General features: G+C 34.9%; 1 protein-coding gene across 4 annotated transcripts; it reads left to right on the forward strand.

The window, feature by feature from the left end:
• Positions 1–58: 58 nt before the first annotated feature.
• Positions 59–15,366, forward strand: LOC131850388 (phospholipid phosphatase 5). Of its 4 annotated transcripts, none has more exons than XM_059200597.1 (6): positions 59–223; positions 4,923–5,109; positions 6,909–6,978; positions 8,663–8,791; positions 10,892–11,059; positions 13,396–15,366. In XM_059200597.1, exons 1-6 carry the CDS (start codon positions 147–149, stop codon positions 13,620–13,622), a joined length of 858 nt encoding a protein of 285 aa, XP_059056580.1. In that variant the 5' UTR covers positions 59–146; the 3' UTR covers positions 13,623–15,366. The 4 variants fall into 4 exon arrangements, with proteins under 4 accessions (XP_059056580.1, XP_059056584.1, XP_059056581.1 ...); XM_059200598.1 differs by lacking the exon at positions 59–223 and adding an exon at positions 2,479–2,632; XM_059200599.1 differs by lacking the exon at positions 59–223 and adding an exon at positions 3,706–3,797.
• The last annotated feature ends 5,116 nt before the right edge of the window (positions 15,367–20,482 follow it).

Raw genomic sequence — 20,482 nt, forward strand, 5'->3', positions numbered from 1 at the left:
TAGTCTGTGGTGAACTGTTGTCGTTTTAGTCTGTGCCACTGTCCTTCATACTGTCAAATTATCACGTACTTCTATTTTGCACACATTTCGCAAAAACATTAATAACAATATTTTTTTCGATCACAACCACAAAATTTCTGTGCACAATGCCTCTGATACGTTCTGCTAGCTTCAATCTATTTATTGAAATACTCGTTAGAATCGTTTTACTGTCAACTTTTTGGTAAGTTCGCAACATATGGTGTACAAATAAATATAGCAACAATAAAAATATTTTACTGTTAAAATTATGACTAATGTATAACATTTTAATGCATTATATTCAGGAAAAATACCTATAAATTGAATACAGAGCAAATTAATTGTATAGAAACTAAAATACGTCTGTAATTTTATTCTCTAACATAAACATTAGACTAGATTGTTTTTGTTATGCAAATTTCTTATAACATCACCTTGAAGCTATTTCACATTAATTGTTTAGTGAAAACTTAAATAAACTACTATTACAATGCAATTGAGACTGTAATACGTATGTATTTAAGTTGAATTTATGATAAACAAATACTACAGTATCTTATCTTAATAATCGCCTAGTTTAATTATTGCCTATATAAAACTAGTGACGCGACATTTAGTATTGAAACTAGATAATTTTTGTTTTTGTAATAATAGATCGATTTTTATTTTAATAAGAATTTTATTTTTTTTATTTATCGGATAAAGATTTTATTCTCAAATGCCAGTTGCTCAACTTTATTATATTTTTTTATTTTTTATCTAATATGACTAATATATATATTAGTAAACAGGATATGGAATCCAAAATAACCGAATATATATTAGTAAACAACATGTAAACCATGTTAGTAAATTATCTATACTTACATATAAATAAAATTGGAGTGTCTGTTTGTAATATTGAAATAACCGTTTTTTACTACATGCATATGAATATAAATACGATAATGTAATACATACACCAAAATAACATTTTCTACAATTTTTGTCTGTCTCTTTGTTCCGGCTAATCTCTGAAATGGCAGGACCAATTTTGACGGTACTTTTTTTCGCATGTAGCTGATGTAATAAGGAGTAATATAGGCTACTTTTATTTTAGAAAAATAAAGTTAAATTTAATGCGGACGAAGTCATGGGAACAGCTAGTAATATATATTACTTGATGTCCAGATGCACTAGGTCCACAGTATTGCAATGATATTCAGTGACTCTGGAGTGGACAATCTGACCTATTTTTTACCATAAAATAAAAATAACCACCATCATATATATAAAATATATAAGTATATAACTCAAAGGTGACTGACATAGTGATCTATCAACGCACAGCTCAAACCACTGGACGGATCAGGCTGAAATTTGGCATGCAGGTAGATGTTATAAAGTAGGCATCCGCTAAGAAAGGATTTTGATTAATTCTACCCACAAGGGGATAAAATAGGAGATGAAAGTTTGTACGAAACTTTGTCAATTTTAAACCGATCGGGCTGAGACTTTGCATGCATAAATCTACTATGACGTAAGCATCCCCTAAGAAAGGATTTTGATAAATTCCACCCCTAAGGGGATAAATTAACGCGAGCGAAGCCGCGGGCAAAAGCTAGAATAAAATATTCTTCTTTACACTTATTAACTCGGCGGGTCCTTTTTATGGCTGATAATGGAATGGTGCACCCGCCTGCGCTATCTGTTTACGCTGGCGGGGCACCAGTGGAGGATGATAGGATGAGATACATGCACGGCGGATCCCCGCTCGCGGATACCGCGCCCCGCCGGCCCCACGGACATTGACCTTGCGACAAGTGAATCCTCCTGTGCTGGAAATCAAAACAATTGACGTATGGTTGTGAAATAGTGTCAAAACATTGTTCGACGTAAATTGAGTACAAGATATAAGTTCTGATTTGACCATAACAGTCCTACGGAAAGGAGATTGTTAGTAATGTGGACTGATGATATTATTGCTAGCAATGTACCATGTCAGGTTGACCTCCACGCGGTTACCCCTAGATACCATCGTTATAAATTCTTAGTGAATTTGTCACGATGTGCTAACCTCCTCATCCTCCACTGGTGCCCCGCCACCGTTAGCGCAGGAGGGTGCACCATTCCATTATCATCCATAAAAAAATTACATATAATAAAATAATAACAATAATTTATTTATTTATATAACTTTAATGCACACTACAAAAGTAACAGTACATTTGGCGGACTTAACACCATGCGGTATTTTCTGCCAGTCAACCATTGGTGGTGCAGAGAAAAATTGTTGGCGTTGCAAAAATAATCATAACAAAAAAAAATAAAAATCAAGGCATAAAAAATGATATAATAATATTTATACTATTACATTTACAATAATACATAAATATAAAAATATATAAACAAAGAAGGAATATATAATATGATATACAAATACATAGGGGAGCGGGGGGCACGTTGTTACAGGGGTAGGAAGTTACACGCGTTTTTACCGGGATTTTAAACTCTTTGATGGATATAATTTGACTCATTTGTGTTCTTATAACGTCGTGCACTAGATAAAAACTATCAATGACCCGCCAAGCGCCAAGGAGCGGTTGTGTGCATGTGTCTCGATTTTAACCAAGTAAGTAAAAAAATCTTTTACGAAATTTTTGATTCCTGATGTCTATATCTTTTATTTCCTCAAAATGTTTAACCTTGAACGTTCATTACATATCTACCTTGAATTTAAAATATTATTTTATTCTGATATTGATATACATTAATGATGACTTCAATTTATATTAAAAAACGTATCATGGGGCAAGTAGTTACAATTGTTTGGGGTAAGTTGTTACATGTAACAACTACGTTTAGCTTACTATAAAATTGAAGAATTCGTTAACGATAATAATGTTTTTATAGAAAAACTTCAAATCCATAGCACTGACAATATTATCTAATTACACTAATAATGAGTTTGTTATACTGTGCCTATATAAAAATTATTTATATAAAAAAACATCTATTAAAAAGAGCAACACACAAGTTTGTTGCTCATTCTTCTTGTGATGAATCTGCATTCCGAATGAGTGGTAGAATCAAAATATGACTATTCAAAAGTGCTTGTAATGAGTTTATTTGAATAAAGATTATTTCTATTTCTATTTCTATAAAACTCGATTTAAAAAATATTCCCCCCAGTTGGTATAAAAATAATATGGCTGGGCAGGACTGGTTATCCTAAATTTTTAAATGTTACAAGACTGTTTAATATATATATCTATTGTTTATAATGTTTTAAAATAATAATAAAAAAATATGTATAATTAATGATTGTGTTTATTTATCTACAACGTAACATAATGCCCCGATGATGTAACATACTATATTAAAATTGGGGGGTAAGATGTTACAATCGACTTGTTTAGTTAAATTTCCCATATGAAAAAATTACATACATTTTAATAATTTTTCAGTCATATTTTAATAGCTAAATAGATACTAACTTCCGGCAGTAATCCAATGTATAATTTGTTTCATAGCTTTTGTCATATTAACATTTATCTAAAAATTGTAACAATGTGCCCCCCGCTCCCCTACTCATACACAATACATACACAACTATATGAATACATACCAAACAATCTGACAGTTACACCACAGAGAATAAAAAGAAAAATATAAGTTAAAGAGAAACGAGAGAAAAATAAAATAAATAAAAAAAAACAAATTTACGAATTTAGATAGTAGTCCCACAGTATTACGTTTAAAAGAAAATCTACTCGTGGCGGTCTTGATATTAAGGGGTAAGTCATTCCAAAGTTTAATAGCCTGAACGGCGAAGGAATAGTGGACGAAACCAGATAGATGAGCTGGGATATGAAGTAAGAATTTTCGAGTTGAGCGAATATTGGTGTTGTCCCCATGGAAATGAAATTTACTGTTAATATAATCAGGAGAATTTGGACCGTATAGAACAGAATAGAGAGTACATAACATACGTACATTTCTACGGTAACCGATAGGTAGCCATTTAAGCTGTGAACGAAAAGAAGAAATATGATCAAACTTGCGGAGATTAAAAATGAAGCGGATAGAGTTATTGAGAAGACGATCCAATTTGTTTAAAAGGTCAACATTCATGTCAGAACAGCACACATCAGCATAATCAATAGTGGGAAGGACTAAGGATTGGACAAGGAGAATTTTTGTGCCAATCGGCAGGAAGTTTTTAAACCTATATAAGTTACGCAGCGTCAGCGCAACTTTACGACTAATCTCACTAACACAGTCGTTCCAACCGAGAGAACTGTCCATCAGCAAACCAAGATTTTTTACCGATGAACTGTAAGGAATCGGTTGGTTGTTGAAGAGAACTGGAGGTAAAGTGCCATAATGAATTTTGCCAAGTTGTTGTTTGCTACCAAAGATTATCGCCTGGCACTTGGTAGGATTAACCGATACTCCAAACTTGTTGGACCATTTGAGTATATGATCGAGATCACTGTTCAGTTGGTCGATGGCCTCATAAAGCTCAGAAGCCAAAGCTTGACAGTAAACCTGAAGATCGTCTGCATACAAATGATAAGAGCATAATAATGAAATTATATAATAATAATAATCTCAGGACAATTCACACAGCGCCATCTAGTCCCAAGTTAAGCTACCTAAAGCTTGTGTTATGGGTACTAGATAACTGATACAAGCACATAGAATTTTTTTTCGTAAACACATACATATTATACATATAAAACACCCAGACCGATACAAACAATCATACTCATAAATACAAATCTTTGTGTCGTGCGAGGAACCGAACCCGCGACCATCGGTCGTAAAGCGGTGTGCTAAACCGCTAGACCACCGAGATCGTCAAAAAATAGATAAATAATAACAGCGGATATTATATATATAAAATTGTTTTGTTTCAGTTATATGGAGACAATGGCGCCCTTCGTTCGTGTTATCCATGAATCAGACTTGGAAACGGAGTACAAATATCCGAGGCAAGACTCGTACGTGCCGGGCGGCGCGCTGTGGGCTATAGTACTGTCTGTTCCTTTCACACTGTCATTACTAGCCTGGGCGGCTTGTAACGACTGTAATGATGCATTAGAGGTAATATATTTTTGTTTTTATAACACAGGGGACAAACGAGCATGCGGCTCACCTGATGGTAAGTGATTACCGCCGCCCATGAGCACCCGCAACACCAGGGGAATTGCAAGTACGTTGTCGGCCTTTTAAAAAGGAATAAGCTTTTCTTGAAGGTTTCAATATCGTATCGGTTCGGAAATACCATTGCTGGAAGGTGATTCCACAATGTGGTTGTGCGAGGCAAATTTTCTAGAAAACCGCACTGTGGAAGAAGATGAATGGCGTCATCCAGATGATCAGGATGGTATTTCAGTTTCTGGCGGGTGGTACGGTGGTGAAACTCAGCAGCTGGTATTAATCCGAACAATTCCTCAGAACACTCCCCGTGATATATGCGGTAGAAAATGCACAGAGATGCAATATCACGCCGCAAAGACAATGGTCGACCCATTGTCTTTGCGGCGTGATATTGCATCTCTGTCACATAGACGTTGATTACCAATACTAATATTATAAATGCGACAGTAACTCTGTCTGTCTCGCTTTCACTCCAAAACTACTGTTATTACCGATTTAAATGAAATTTGGTACACAGATAGTCTAGACCCTGAGAAAGGACATAGGCTACTTTTTAATGCAAAAAATGGGTTGTAATGGGTTGAAATTGGGGATGAAAGATTGTATGGAAGAATCGTCATTTTTGAAGCTAGAAGCTTGAAACTTATTTTTGAGGCTGCTAATTAAATATAAATAAATATGACGTACTAAGTTCGTAAAAATCTTACCAACGTGCCAAGCCACAAAAAGTAAAAAAAAAAAACAAATAAGAGATAGGTAATTGTGAATATTGTAGGCATGGAGGTGTTTCTCTCCCTGTCCAACCGGCATTACACATTACATGTGAATATTGAATGATCTCATCCACGGATCCCCAAGGGTGTACTTTGATTAGGGTAGTTAAATAAATTAAACTACGGAAACCTTTCCACAGTGGTTGTTATATTATGTAATTAATAATTATTAAAAGACTATATGTGTTCCAAAAAAAATCTAAATAGCGCGATGTAGAAAAAAGTATAAAACAAAACAACGCCATCTAGTGGCACACTTAGGAACTAAAACAAACATGTAATCTCGTTCGATTGTACAGATCCTATACCGAATTCCGTATCCTAAATTTATTTAATCGGTAAACAAGTTTCTTTAATTTTGTCTTTGGCAAATACATCAACGTGCCAAGCCACAAAAATAAAAAAACAAATAAGAGATAGGTAATTGTGAATATTGTAGGCATTGAGGTGTTTCTCTCCCTGATCAACCAACATGACGTCTAAGTCATCAGGATACTAGTGATTTTAATATATGTATATTATAATCACTTTTTGTCTCTACTGGCTGCCATTCTGGTACACTCGTGGAGTGGACCATCTATTGCTGCCTTAACTCTTATGAATGACAATGTAATGATGCACCCGCCTGCGCTAACGGTATACGCTGGCAACAGAGGAGGATGATAAGATGAGCATGAGATCAGGTCAGTTAGCACATCGTGGTAAATTAAGCTTAACTTGGGTCTAGATGGCGCTGTGTGAATTGTCCTGATTTTATTATTGTATGTGTTACTAGCTACTCGCCCCGGCTTCGCACGGTGTACATATATTATATATATAAACCTTCCTCTTGAATCATTCTCTATTAAAAAAACCGCTTCAAAATCCGTTGCGTAGTTTTAAAGATTTAAGCATACATAGGTACGGACACACAGCGACAGCGACTTTGTTTTATACTATGTAGTGAAGTCAAAATATTTATAATTTCAGATACTTCTCGCCTGGTCCCTAGCGTTGGGTATAAACGGGGTACTTACGGATACCATGAAGTTAATAGCAGGTGAGCTAATCAAATAAAAAAATATTGATTCATATAACACATTTTCGGGCTCTTATGAAAATCAGCCATTCCTACTTATATTATAAATCCTAGAGCATGTTGGTTCCCAAATAGTTTAAAAAAAAATTGTAACTGCGTAACTATCGGATATCCGATAAAAAAAATAAATAACCGTAACCGAAACTATCGGAAACTATAAAAAAAATATCCGTAACCTAACCGAAATTGATATCCGATAAAAAAAATATCCGTAACACTTATATTATAATATCCGTAACCGCGAAAGATTTGTGAGTTTGTGTGATATCCGATGTTAAAGGATATCCGATAAAAAAATATCCGTAACGTAACCGAAACTATCGGATATCCGATATAAAAAAATATCCGTAACCGTAACCGAAACTATCGGAATCCGATAAAAAAGTTTAACCGACCGAAACTATCGGATATCCGATAAAAAAAATATCCGTAACCGCGGAAACTATCGGATAGCCTAAAAAAAATTGAGACCGAAACTACGATTATGTAACCATTTTATTAGCTATTTGTATTTTACTATTTGAAATTCGGATAAAAAAAATATCCGTAACCGAAAATATCCGAAAAAATATCCGTAACCGTAACCGAAACTATCGGATATCCGATAAAAAATATCCGTAAGATTGTAACCGAAACTATCGGATAACGGATAATCGTTATGTAACCATTTATTAGCTACTTGTATTTTACTTTTGAAATCCTTGAATAATTAATATCCGAAATTATCCGAAACTAACGGATAATCCGAAATATAATCCGTATCATTCCTATATCCGAAACTTATCCGAATCCGAAATTTCATATCCATAACATCTCTGGTGTGTACATTTGTTACTTCTTCACGCTCAAACGCCTGGACCAATTTTGATGAAATTTGGTATACAGGTAGTTGACACCCTGGGTTAACAGATATGCCACTAAAACCGCGGGGCACAGTTAGTGATAAATAAAAAAAAGTCAATTTCAATTATAAAATAACATTAATAACGGGTGACGGGTGAATAAACGTAACATTATTACGAATCCAGATCTAACAGAGGAAATAGAAATAGAAATAGAAATAATCTTTATTCAAATAAACTCATTACAAGTACTTTTGAGTAGTCATATTTTGATTCTACCACTCATTCGGAATGCAGATTCATCACAAGAAGAATGAGCAAGAAACTCAACAAGCTCTGCTTACCGTGGGACTAGATGTCACAGTGCCAATTGTACAGGTTTATTTTTTTTATGTATTCATACAAAATTCTTAAACTTCAGAATTATTCTTAAATTTCTGAATGACATTTATTTAAAAGAGCAACACGCAAGTTTCTTACTCGTTCTTCTTTTATTTTATACTATATAGCATACGGCCCATCTGATGGTAAACGGTTACCGTAGCCTATGAACGCCTGAAACACCAGGGGTGTCACGTGCGCGTTGCCGATTTTAAGAAACCTTAATATACCCTTCTTGAAAAACCCCATGCTGTAGTCTCGTGAGAAAATCTCGGCAGGTAGTTCATTCCACAATCTAAGTGATGATGATTTCTTGTGATGAGTCTGCGTTCCGAATGAGTGGTAGAATAAAAAAATATGACTATTCTAAAGTACATTAAGTTTGTTTTAATAAAGATTATCTCTATTAATTTTGAATGCAGGTCGTCCTCGACCCGATTTCTTCTACCGCTGCTTCCCGGACGGTGTCAACAGGCCGTATCTACAATGTACTGGGGACCCCCTGGACATCATGGAGGGGAGGAAGTCATTCCCCAGCGGCCACAGCAGTTGTAAGTACTAAAATTATTATTTAATATACAGGTCGTTTAGAAGATCTGTGCAAAGCATTAACGTCTTGTTAAGCTGTGACGAGGTCGAGTGGAATAGTAGTCATGCTCAGTAAAATGTCCAGACATGTGGCGGCGTGGTGGGCCGGGTCATTGGTCCTAAAATATGGTCGAGCGCAGTGATGGCTGGCTCATCCGTCATACTCGTGCGGTGCTGCTTGTAGGGACTGGTCTGCCCTAATCACTACGACTGATTTAATCTTATTGTATATTTATATTTGACCCAAAAAAAATAGCGTTGGTTGGCAGTTTGTATTCACACGTTTCGACTTGTAAATGTAAACTTACAAGGATTATTTAAAAGAGCAACACACAAGTTTCTTGCTCGTTCTTCTTGTGATGAGACAGCTTTCCGAATGAGCGGTAGATTAAAAAAAATGTAAATATTCTTTATTGCACTTAAATACATTTGTAAGTATATTAATTACAGCTAATGTTAACAAAGGAGGACTTATCTCTAAAAGAGATCTCTTCTAATATGCTGTTATTATGAATTATGAATAGTCAAGTAATAACTTGATACTTCAATAGAATACCTACTGATATTACTTTAGTATTCAGTTTCGATTCGAGATTAGTGGTCATTTTAAGGTCCAGTTTCATTGGCAATATTTTCTTATCATTTGTAATAGGCTGCTTAGAATTACTGACTTATAAAAACAATTTGTAAGTAGAGGATAGGTCGGTAATATAGTTTTTTTTTTTTATTCCCCGTTATTTGTTTCACCGTTTTTTTTTTTTTAATGTGTATATTTTGATTTGTCTTAAATCTTAGGCTCCCGCTGCGATTTGATACAGGGGAAGTCTTTAATAGAAGTTTTCACTGTAGGGGTCGGTAATATGGTATCTACTACTATATTTTAACTTACCTCAAACTTCCATTCTCTTTCAACCCAATAGAGCGTGGTATAGGAAGTGTTGAGTGGGTCAAAATGGACAAATAATATTTTTTATAAACAATTGCTTGAGTATTCAAAAGTGCTTAAATTAAGTTTATTTAAATAAATGATTTTCTATTCTATTCTAATATAGACCACACGACCACAACAAAACCCCAAATTGTAGTTATTATTTGTAGAATGCCTAATCCTTGTTAATGTGTATTTATTTAGAACAACATTTACTTAAAAGAGCAACACGCAAGTTTCTTGTTTGTTCTTCTTGTGATGAACAAGCAAGAAACTCGGAACTGACGGTAGATTTGACATATCATAAGAGTCTGTAATAGACCTACATGAATAGAGATATTTTGAATATGAAAGTTAATTGTAAAAGTTATTGATAGCAATTTAACTTAATTATTAAAACGATTACTTGAATGACGAGCGTGTAAGGCAATAGTTGTTCATGCACTGGATTTTCATTTAATGTTAGACATAGACACCTATATAAATATACATTGTAAACAACAGCCTGAAAAAGAAAAAAATCAGTTGAGTTTCTTGCCAGTTCTTCTCAATTGGATCTATATACTGAACTGGACGATAGGGAAAAATTATGATGTAAAATTCTCGTGTCACAGTTTTCGTTCCCATACTCCTCCGAAACGGCTTGACGGATTCTCATGAAATTTTGTGAGCGTATTGAGTAGGTCTGAGAATCGGCCAACATCTATTTTTCATCCCCCTAAATGTCAGGGATAGTTCACCCCTAATTTTTTTTTTTATTTTAAGGCAAAATAACGTTTGTCTGGACAGCTAGTATAAAATATAACTATAAACACACTCTTCGGCCAGTAGTCCTCCTTCATGAAAATAGTCAGACTGTTGGTGGGAAGTCGGGCCACAAACGACTGGAAACTCGCGTTGTGACTCTACTCCAGCTGAGTCACCCTTAATGTCAGGTTACTCCTAGTCCGTATGTAGTCGATAACGTCCCGCTGTATTATAATGACGTCATCGTCACCACTGTCATCATCACCCTCATCGTCGACATCATCACCCTCATCGTCATCATCACCCTCATCGTCATCATCACCCTCATCGTCATCATCACCCTCATCGTCATCATCACCATCATAATGATGCCGTGTCCGGTGCGCAGTGTCGTTCTGCTCGCTGGGCGTGGCGGCGGCGTGGGCGTGCGGTCGGCTGGGCGTGGTGTCGCGGAGACGCGGCAGCTCCCCGCGCCTGCTGGCCGCGCTGGCGCCGCTGGTGCTGGCCGCCGCCGTCGCGCTCTCGCGCACCTGCGACTACCACCACCACTGGCAAGGTCCGTACTATTGTTAAATTTATTAAATTCGTATCTGTCCATTATTGATACAAGCCAATTTGAATAATGTAAATGATAAATGAGTATCACGGCTGGCAACGGCAGTGAATTAGGGTAGAACAAATAAAATAACTTACCAAACCTGAATGATGTATTTAGTGGTAGAATATATGACACAATGTAGCAAAACAATATAATAAAAAATATCTGTCAAAAATTGTAAATAAAAAATATATGGTTTAAAAATAATTTATATAAAAAACTGTTGCCAACAATTTAAGATTATTTTTGAATAGACAAAAATTTCGGACTTTTTTACAAGTGTTTAGTATTGCTTTTGGAGAAGTATATTATTTACAAGAGCAACACACAAGAAACTTGCTGTGTTCTTCTTGTGATGAATCTGCATTCCGAATAAGCGGTAGAATAAAAAATCTGACTATTCAAAAGTGCTTATATTAAGTTTATTTGAATAAAGATTATTTCTATGAAAGTAAGTGGCTGAAGTTGTAATATCTTGAGGATAGTGTGTAGGGATGCTGGACGAGATAATAATTGGGAGAGTTTTCTCTGTTTCTGCCTGCTATTGTATTTTTAGTTCTATTGCCAGATCAGTATATTGTATCCCATCAAAAACATAAATGTGAAATGATAGCCGAGTTTAATATTATGATATATACCTTGATTGTTGACTTCTACGACAAAAGAGGTGAGATCTAAATGGGTGCCAAGTTCAATATCTTGAAATGTATTTATAACAATATATAATACATTTCTTCTTATAACTTAGGATAATATACTGTAGCCTAAGGTCTATCTTGGCCAGTTCTCATATACCAATTTTCTTCGATTGCTAGTTACTACTAATAATTTAACATGTTTAGAATTGGCATATCAGTATATTTCGTATATGAAAATCAGAATAGAACTTAGGAATTATTATATTTAAGAAGAAATGATATTGATTGATTGACATGTTGTGTGTGAACCTTGTTACTTTTACCAAATACATACCATATACTAGCTTTTGCCCGCGGTATAAGGTGACTGACATAGTGATCTATCAACGCACAGCCCAACAACCGGACGGATCGGGCTGAAATTTGGCATGCAGGTAGATGTTATGACGTAGGCATCCGCTAAGAAAGGATTTTGATTAAGTCTACCCCCAAGGAGATAAAATAGGGGATGAAAGTTTGTATGAAACTTTGTCAATTTTAAACCGATCGGGCTGAGACTTTGCATGCATAAAGCTACTATGACGTAGGCATCCCCTAAGAAAGGATTTTGATAAATTCCATCCCTAAGAAGATAAATTAACGCGAGCGAAGCCGCGAGCAAAAGTTAGTTTATTATAAATCGCGTCTTACAATGTATTTTTAGGCTACAGAATCAATGCCTCTATGTTTCCGACGTTCCCATAGACTATATCTGTAGTCTATATTATTTAAAGTAATTTTTTACTAAGATTAATACATTATACTTACATATTTGTTAATTTTTTTTCGCACTACTCTAATGCTGTTGGCCGCAGCTGGCCTTTACAGCTTCACCGGACGATAGGGGGCGAGTGCAGATGGCACTCCGAACCAAAGGAAGGACTTATGGAGCGGCTGACTAGCACTGCTAGGAGTTCAAACTTCAGCTCATCATTATCATCATCATCGCAGCCCGGAAGACGTCCACTGCTGGACATAGGCCTCCCCCAAAGATCTCCACGACGATCGGTCCTGCGCTGCTCGCATCCAATGCCTTCCAGCGATCTTGACCAGATAGGCGGTCCATCTGGCTGGAGGCCTTCCCACGCTGCGTCTTCCGGTCCGTGGTCGCCACTCATAGAGAATAGCCCACGCCAAACTTCAGCTCAGACTATCGTAATCCGATCGTCGATCTCCCCTTGAATTGGACCGGGAACAGATCGGAGGGGTCTGTCGGCGTTACTTTGTTGTTCTTTGGAGTGTTCAGAGCGGGGGATCGATCAATGGGGGCAGTCTGTAATTGGCGAATGAAGAATTTATTTATATACTAGCTGTTACCGCGACTTCGTCCGTGTGGAATTTAACTATATTTTTCTAAAATAAAAGTAGCCTAAGTTGCTACTTGCCAAAAAAAGTCCCGTCAAAATCAGTCCAGCCATTTCAGAGGTTACGGAACAAACAGACAGACAAACAAAAATTGCAAATAAAATTATTTTACTGTATGTACCGTATTTACATTCATATGCATGTAGTAAAAAACGGTTATTTCAATATTACAAACAGACATTCCAATTTTTTTGTATGTATAGATTATATTAAATTTATTTTAATAAAAAATATTTTCATTTCTACTTACAGATGTCCTAGTGGGATCTATCCTCGGATACACAGTAGCTATATTCTGCTATCGCCAGTACTACAACCCGCTCAGTAGCGATCTAGCCGGGATACCATACGTGGTCTCTAACCTCAACCTAGCAAAATACGTGAGTGGGAAGCCTGACGTGAGTCCTGTGAAAGGTGACAGCAAAGAACTTGAATCTACACCGCTGCTTAACGGCAGGAAAGAAGATAAGTGGATATAAATTATTGTTGCGTTTACGCTGCGTTTTTGTTGCGTTTACGGTGCGATACCGTTTCGTTTCTGTTGCGATTACGCTGCGTTGTCGTTGCGTTTACGCTGCGTGTTCGTTGCGTTGACGCTGCGTGTTCGTTGCGTTCACGTAACGTTATTGTTGCGTGTAAAGTATGTTATATTGATCTCCAATGAATTACAATGTACAACGGTATCTGAGCCAATATTAAAAGGTTGAAGTTACAAAACTGTACAATTGTGAAATTAGTCGTGATCTTAGTGGTTTACTACCCTAATTTACGTTCAAATGGTCGTAGGTTCAAATCTTACAGACCCAAAAGAGAATGGTATCTAATTTCTATTTCTGATTGACTCCGGTGAAGGAAACATTTGATATCAAATTCGAAATTTATCCGAAAGACAACAATATAGTTGAATTTTAAATATATCTATACATATAAATAAAATTGGAGTGTCTGTTTGTAATATTGAAATAACCGTTTTTTACTACATGCATAGGAATATAAATACGGTACCCACACCAAAATAACATTTTTTACAATTTTTATCTGTCTGTTTGTTCCGGCTAATATCAGAAATGGCTGGACCTATTTTGACGGGACTTTTATTGGCAGGTAGCTGATGTAATAAGAAGGAACTTAGGTAAGTTTTATTTTAGAAAAATATAGCTAAATACCACGCGGACGAACTCGCGGGTACAGCAAGTCGTAAATATATTATGAACAAATAAAGAACAACGTTGCTTGATCGTAGCATAGATTATATTTGATGTTTTTTTTCTATAAACTTGGCTAAGATGTATTTAAGTTAGGCTGATTTTAATGGATACTTTATATATATATAATTATTTGATATACGTTTGTTACGCTTATTTTTGACGGCTTCCGTCGCGGGTTCGATTCCTCGGTATAAACATTTGTATTCAGGAGTATAATTGTTTGTATCAATATGGGTGTTTTCTATGTATGTACTTATAAAAAAATGTATCAAATTATCACTATCAGTTGTCTAGTATCTATAACAACTCTGCCTAGTTTGGGACTAGATGGCGCTGTGTTAATCGTCTGGGGATATTATTATTATTATTAATAATAATAATATTTATTTATTCCGTTCCATTATTAATATTCACAAAATTGTTTTAACAATGAACGTCCTGTAAATATAACAATGTAAGAGAATGAAACTATATTTTACTAGCTTTTGCCCGCGGCTTCGCTCGCGTTATTTTATACCCTTAGGGGTGAAATTTATCAAAATTCTTTCTTAGGGGATGCCTACGTCATAGTAGCTTTATGCATGCAAAGTCTCAGCCCGATCGGTTTAAAATTGACAAAGTTTCATACTAACATTCATCCCCTATTTTATCCCCTTGGGGGTAGAATTAATAAACATCCTTTGTTAGCGGATGCCTACGTCATAACATCTACCTGCATGCCAAATTTCAGCCCGATCCGTCCAGTGGTTTGGGCTGTGCGTTGATAGATCACTATGTCAGTCACCTTTAAGTTATATATATTTAGATATCTTACCAGCTAAAAACCCCAAGATATTCCTCCTCTTCCCCTTTTGTTAGTTGTTACAGGGAATGCACGAGTAGTCTTAAATCAACCCCTACGGGAAATTTAGAACCCCTACCATCAGTTAATACCAGGTCATATAATACTTTATTGACCCCTTAAGGTGTGATGTAATTTAATAAAGGCCCCAATTCAATTATAACAATGTCATATAATACTGTATGTAATATGACCCCTTCGGCCCCCTTAAGACGTAAATTAAAGATGACCTCTTGGGGTTGATTCACATTTTTACAAGTTGTTTTCTAATTATACGCTAAAATATATATATCTCTCTATTAATATTTTAGCGTATAAGTAGAAAAGAGAGATTCTCTGTCTATGAAATGGGATGAATTGAAGAGAAAAACATATTACGCCACAAATAAATGGGATAAGGCTTCATAAGGCTTTTAGGGCAGATGATAAGTCTCTATATATGAAAACCTGTAGTGACGTCTCTGATTTTACTTTATCTATAACTATCTTTGTAAATAGCATTGGTTTTCCGAATAAATAAAAAAAAATATAAACGACAGAATGCCCCGATCTCAAAATGAAACTCGTGCTACAAATTTCGAATTTAGATTCAAACATAGAAGCCATCTGAAGTCGTAAAAAAAGAATATAAAAAAATATTGTATTGTTAACAAATAAGTAACAACGAAGTAAAAAAATAATATTAAAGAAATATGTATTGTTAATAAATATGTAATAAGTAATTTAATAAATGACCTGTTTTATTATATATCTACATAAATTTAGATGAATGGTCAGTAGTTATTGTAAAATTCAAGAAAGATGACAAATTAAAATGGTAACTCAAAATGGCTGACGTTTCGCGCCATTTCTTCTGACAGGGTTTGTTACGGCGTTGTAAATAACAGATTTTATTAGGTGTATTTGTTTCTGAAAGCATTCCTAATAATTGTGATAGATATTGTAAAATGTGCATTTATAATTGTTAATAATATAAGTGATAATCATATATTAATAGATTTAGTAGTTTTTATTTGTGATTTTTTAGTAATGTATTATGTTACCATAGTTCTGAACAACGTTAGAATAAGAGTTTTTCAAATTATTGTTGGGTACAAAGTTTTTTTTTTATTATTTTTCTCAATTGAGAGACGCAAAAGCAGTATATTCATACTGCTATAGCAATCAAGGTTACCTAGAACAAGATTTCTAAATTGTTCGAATCGATTTTTTTTTACTTTTTATATTGAAAAAGTCAAAGGACTATATTTATACAGCCATCATAAAGTAATGTTAAGCTACTTTATATGTAATTGTTTTTTTTTATTATACCTTTTCTATTGAGAATGGCAAAAGGTTTATATTTATACTGCTGTAATCGTCTGATGTTAGAGTATATTATAAAAGGTAGTTTGTAATGAATGTTTTATTGTTAAAAATAATAATTATATTTATATTAATGTTTATGTTCTTTGTACTTAATCGTTAAGTGTTTTTAACACGATTACTTATATTTTTTAGAACCTAGATAGTTAAGATTCATCTAAGAAGAATGGGCAAGAAACTTGTCTATGGCTCTTTCAAACAAATGTAAAACTTTACGTGTTTAAGATTTTAAAATGCTAAAAAACATCACACGGTTAATGTACGACTGCGAAGTGTGTATTTTTGTATTTGCTTTCTAGTTAAACCTTGCTATTAGAAAGTTACTCTGTCTGTCTGTCTCGCTTTCACGCCAAAACTACTAAACCGATTTAAATGAAATCTGGTACACTGATAGTCTAGACCCTGAGAAAGGACAGTACTTTTAAGTAGCCCATACTTAATGCGAAAAAGGTTTGCAAGGGGAGTTGAAAGATTGTATGGAATCGCCGTTTTTAAAGCTAGAAGCTTGAAACTTTTTTTTTGGTTAGATTATTAAATATTTTTCTTTATTTGCTCTAGGTAACTATTCTACATGGACGAAGTCGCGGGTACAGCTGGTTTATTATTAACTAGCTTTTGCCCGCGGCTTCGCTCGCGTTAATTTATCTCCTTAGGGGTGGAATCTATCAAAATCCTTTCTTAGGGGATGCCTATGTCATAGTAGCTTTATGAATGCAGTCTCAGCCCGATCGGTTTAATATTGACAAAGTTTCATACAAACTTTCATTCCCTATTTTATCCCCTTGGGGGTAGAATTAATCAAAATCCTTTCTTAGCGGATGCCTACGTCATAACATCTACCTGCATGCTAAATTGCCTGTGTGTATGTAGCCTGAATTAAAAAAATAAATAAATAAATTTCAGCCCGATCCGACCAGTGGTTTGGGCTGTGCGTTGATAGATCACTATGTCAGTCACCTTTGAGTTATATATATTTAAATTAAAAAACACATGTGTATTTTCTTATTAATTTGTTTATGTATGGCGTAGCCGATATATTTACATGTTAAATTAGATATTATACAATGAAGCCCATATCATGTGTTTGAAATACAAAATTTGGAACTATTGCTTGTTTTATTACTGAAAAGCGTCGTGGGTCAGTGGTTTAAATAGCTGAATAAGACCGAAAGGTACAGACTTCAAATTTGGTCAGCCCAAAAATTATATATTAATTTACATTTGTATGACTATCTAATAATAATAATAATAATAATAAAGACATTTATTCAGCATTACAGTATTAAGAATACTATATATCTTATATACTATACAACTTAAAAGCTAAAAGCTAAAACATACTAGTAACGCTGAATTTGACGGTATAGATGGTCTACCGGTGTAGCACTCCATCTTACTTCCAATCGTCTCGGGTTCGATTCCTTACGCGTCACATTTGTATTCATGAGTATGATTGTTTGTGTCGGTCTGGGTGTTTTCTATGTATATGTTATGTAATTACAAAGAAATATAATAATAATATCTGAAATTATTATTATTTAGTTGCTTGATAACACTAAAACCCCCAGCATAAAACACATCTTACAAAACGAGCTGCTTGGCTGAAATAGGTGAGACTCAGGTACACACGCAGACCACTTCTTGCAGTCTACCCAGGCAATATATATTAAATTTCATCATTTAAGAGCACTATAGTCGGTGAAGCTCTTGCATTTTCCACCTATCTCTCCTCCGTTATCAACAGCGGATCCAGGGGGAGGGGGGTCATGACCCCCTTGAAATCAGGACTTAATTGGACCATTAATTGAACAATGATTTTATTTATATATAGATATATATATTTTGTCACCATACTTTATTAATATGTACTTTTAGTTCTGGGGAGGGGGACATGACCCCCCCCTGAACCCAGGACTTAGTTGGACCATTAATTGAACATAATGATTTTATTTATATATAGATACATATATTTTGTCACCATACTATATTAATATGTACTTTTAGTTCTGGGGAGGGGACATGACCCCCCCCTGAACCCAGGACTTAGTTGAACCATTAATTGAACATATTGATTTTATTTATATATAGATATATATATTTTGTCACCATACTTTATTAATATGTACTTTTAGTTCTGGGGAGGGGGCCATGACCCCCCCCCCCCCTGAACCCAGGACTTAGTTGGACCATTAATTGAACATAATGATTTTATTTATATATAGATATATATATTTTGTCACCATACTTTATTAATATGTACTTTTAGTTCTGGGGAGGGGACATGACCCCCCCCCCTGAACCCAGGACTTAGTTGGACCATTAATTGAACATAATGATTTTATTTATATATAGATACATATATTTTGTCACCATACTTTATTAATATGTACTTTTAAGTACAGTAGTTACGTACATTAATAAAATACCTACTTTTTACTTGTATCTATTGTTCATCATCATCATCGCAGCCCGGAAGACGTCCACTGCTGGACATAGGCCTCCCCCAAAGATCTCCACGACAATCGGTCCTGCGCTGCTCGCATCCAATGCCTTCCAGCGATCTTGACCAGATCGTCGGTCCACCTTGCTGGAGGCCTTCCCACGCTGCGTCTTCCGGTCCGTGGTCGCCACTCGAGGACTTTACTGCCCCAACGGCCATCTGTCCTACGAGTCCTAACCATGTGCCCTGCCCATTGCCACTTCAAAGTCGCAATTCTTCGGGCTATGTCGGTCACTCTGGTTCTTCTGCGGATCTCCTATTGTTATCAATATTAAATTATAAGTTCATGACTTGACCACGACTATGTGACTTTTCCCTTATTCTGCTTGATATAGCTGTCTTAGTCTTCCCTTTCTGTATAAACTTCTATTGTTTCTATAATAATATAAGTATATAAGGTAAAGAAAACAAATTTAATACAAATTTGAATTCGTATAATAAAAAAAACAATTCGCTTACAAAATTTTATGCTATAATATCACAAATGCTACTTTATTTCTGTACATTCAATAACAAATTTTTATTTAACACTCTGCTTGTTTAATATAGATATAACATTTTTAACATTAATATTTATATATATTGATTATTATATAAATCCGAAAATGTCTGTCCATTTTTACCTTTTCAAGGCTGCATTTTTGATCAAATTTTATCGTCGTTGCGTACGACTATGTGTATATTACAATAATTATTTCTATATTTTTATCTAAAAGATAAAAAAGGATATATCTTTTGCGTTAATTTTAAACATATTCAATAATTATTTCTATGGTATGCTATATTTTTATCTTTTACATGAAAGATAAATTATAAAAGATAAAAATGGATGTCTCTTGCTTAGTTAAGTTTAATACTTCAATAATTATTTCTGTGTTCTGTTATATTTTCATTTTTAATGAAAGATAAATGATAAAAATACATATAATGTCTTTTGGGTAGCTAAATTTAAACATCTTCAATAATTATTTCCATGGTTTGCTTGCATGATGACATGTCTTTTGCAGATAATTAAAAAAAATACAATTAATTTTATTTATAATGATGGTAATGGCTACCAAGCTAACGTCCCACCTGATGGTAAGTGGTAACTGTCGCCTATATACATGAACAGCACTACGGACATCACGTTATCATGTGACCTTAATACGGTACGGATCTGAAGGACTACGAGGTCCGGTCTCCATACACTGCAATTTCACTGGCCATATCTCTCAGCAAACTATTTATAAACTCACGTTCTCCTGGTACTTTCAGTATGATACTTTCATGGTACTTTTATGTATATAGGCGACGGTTACCACTTACCATCAGGTGGGACGGGAGCTTAAATCTCATCTATACATATAAATAAAATTGGAGTGTCTGTTTGTAATATTGAAATAACCGTTTTTTACTACATGCTTATGAATATAAATACGGTAC

Source organism: Achroia grisella, unplaced genomic scaffold (genome assembly GCF_030625045.1).
Source record: "Achroia grisella isolate CSIRO2021 unplaced genomic scaffold, CSIRO_AGI_Agris_v1 utg768, whole genome shotgun sequence".
Classification (NCBI taxonomy): domain Eukaryota; kingdom Metazoa; phylum Arthropoda; class Insecta; order Lepidoptera; family Pyralidae; genus Achroia; species Achroia grisella.

Excerpts from the sequence above, each read along its gene's own strand:
- LOC131850388 (XM_059200597.1), top strand. The coding sequence starts at position 147 with ATGCCTCTGATACGTTCTGCTAGCTTCAATCTATTTATTGAAATACTC. Across the intron at positions 224-4,922 it reads GTTTTACTGTCAACTTTTTG|TTATATGGAGACAATGGCGC; the intron begins GTAAGTTCGCAA and ends GTTTTGTTTCAG. Across the intron at positions 8,792-10,891 it reads CCCCAGCGGCCACAGCAGTT|TGTCGTTCTGCTCGCTGGGC; the intron begins GTAAGTACTAAA and ends TCCGGTGCGCAG.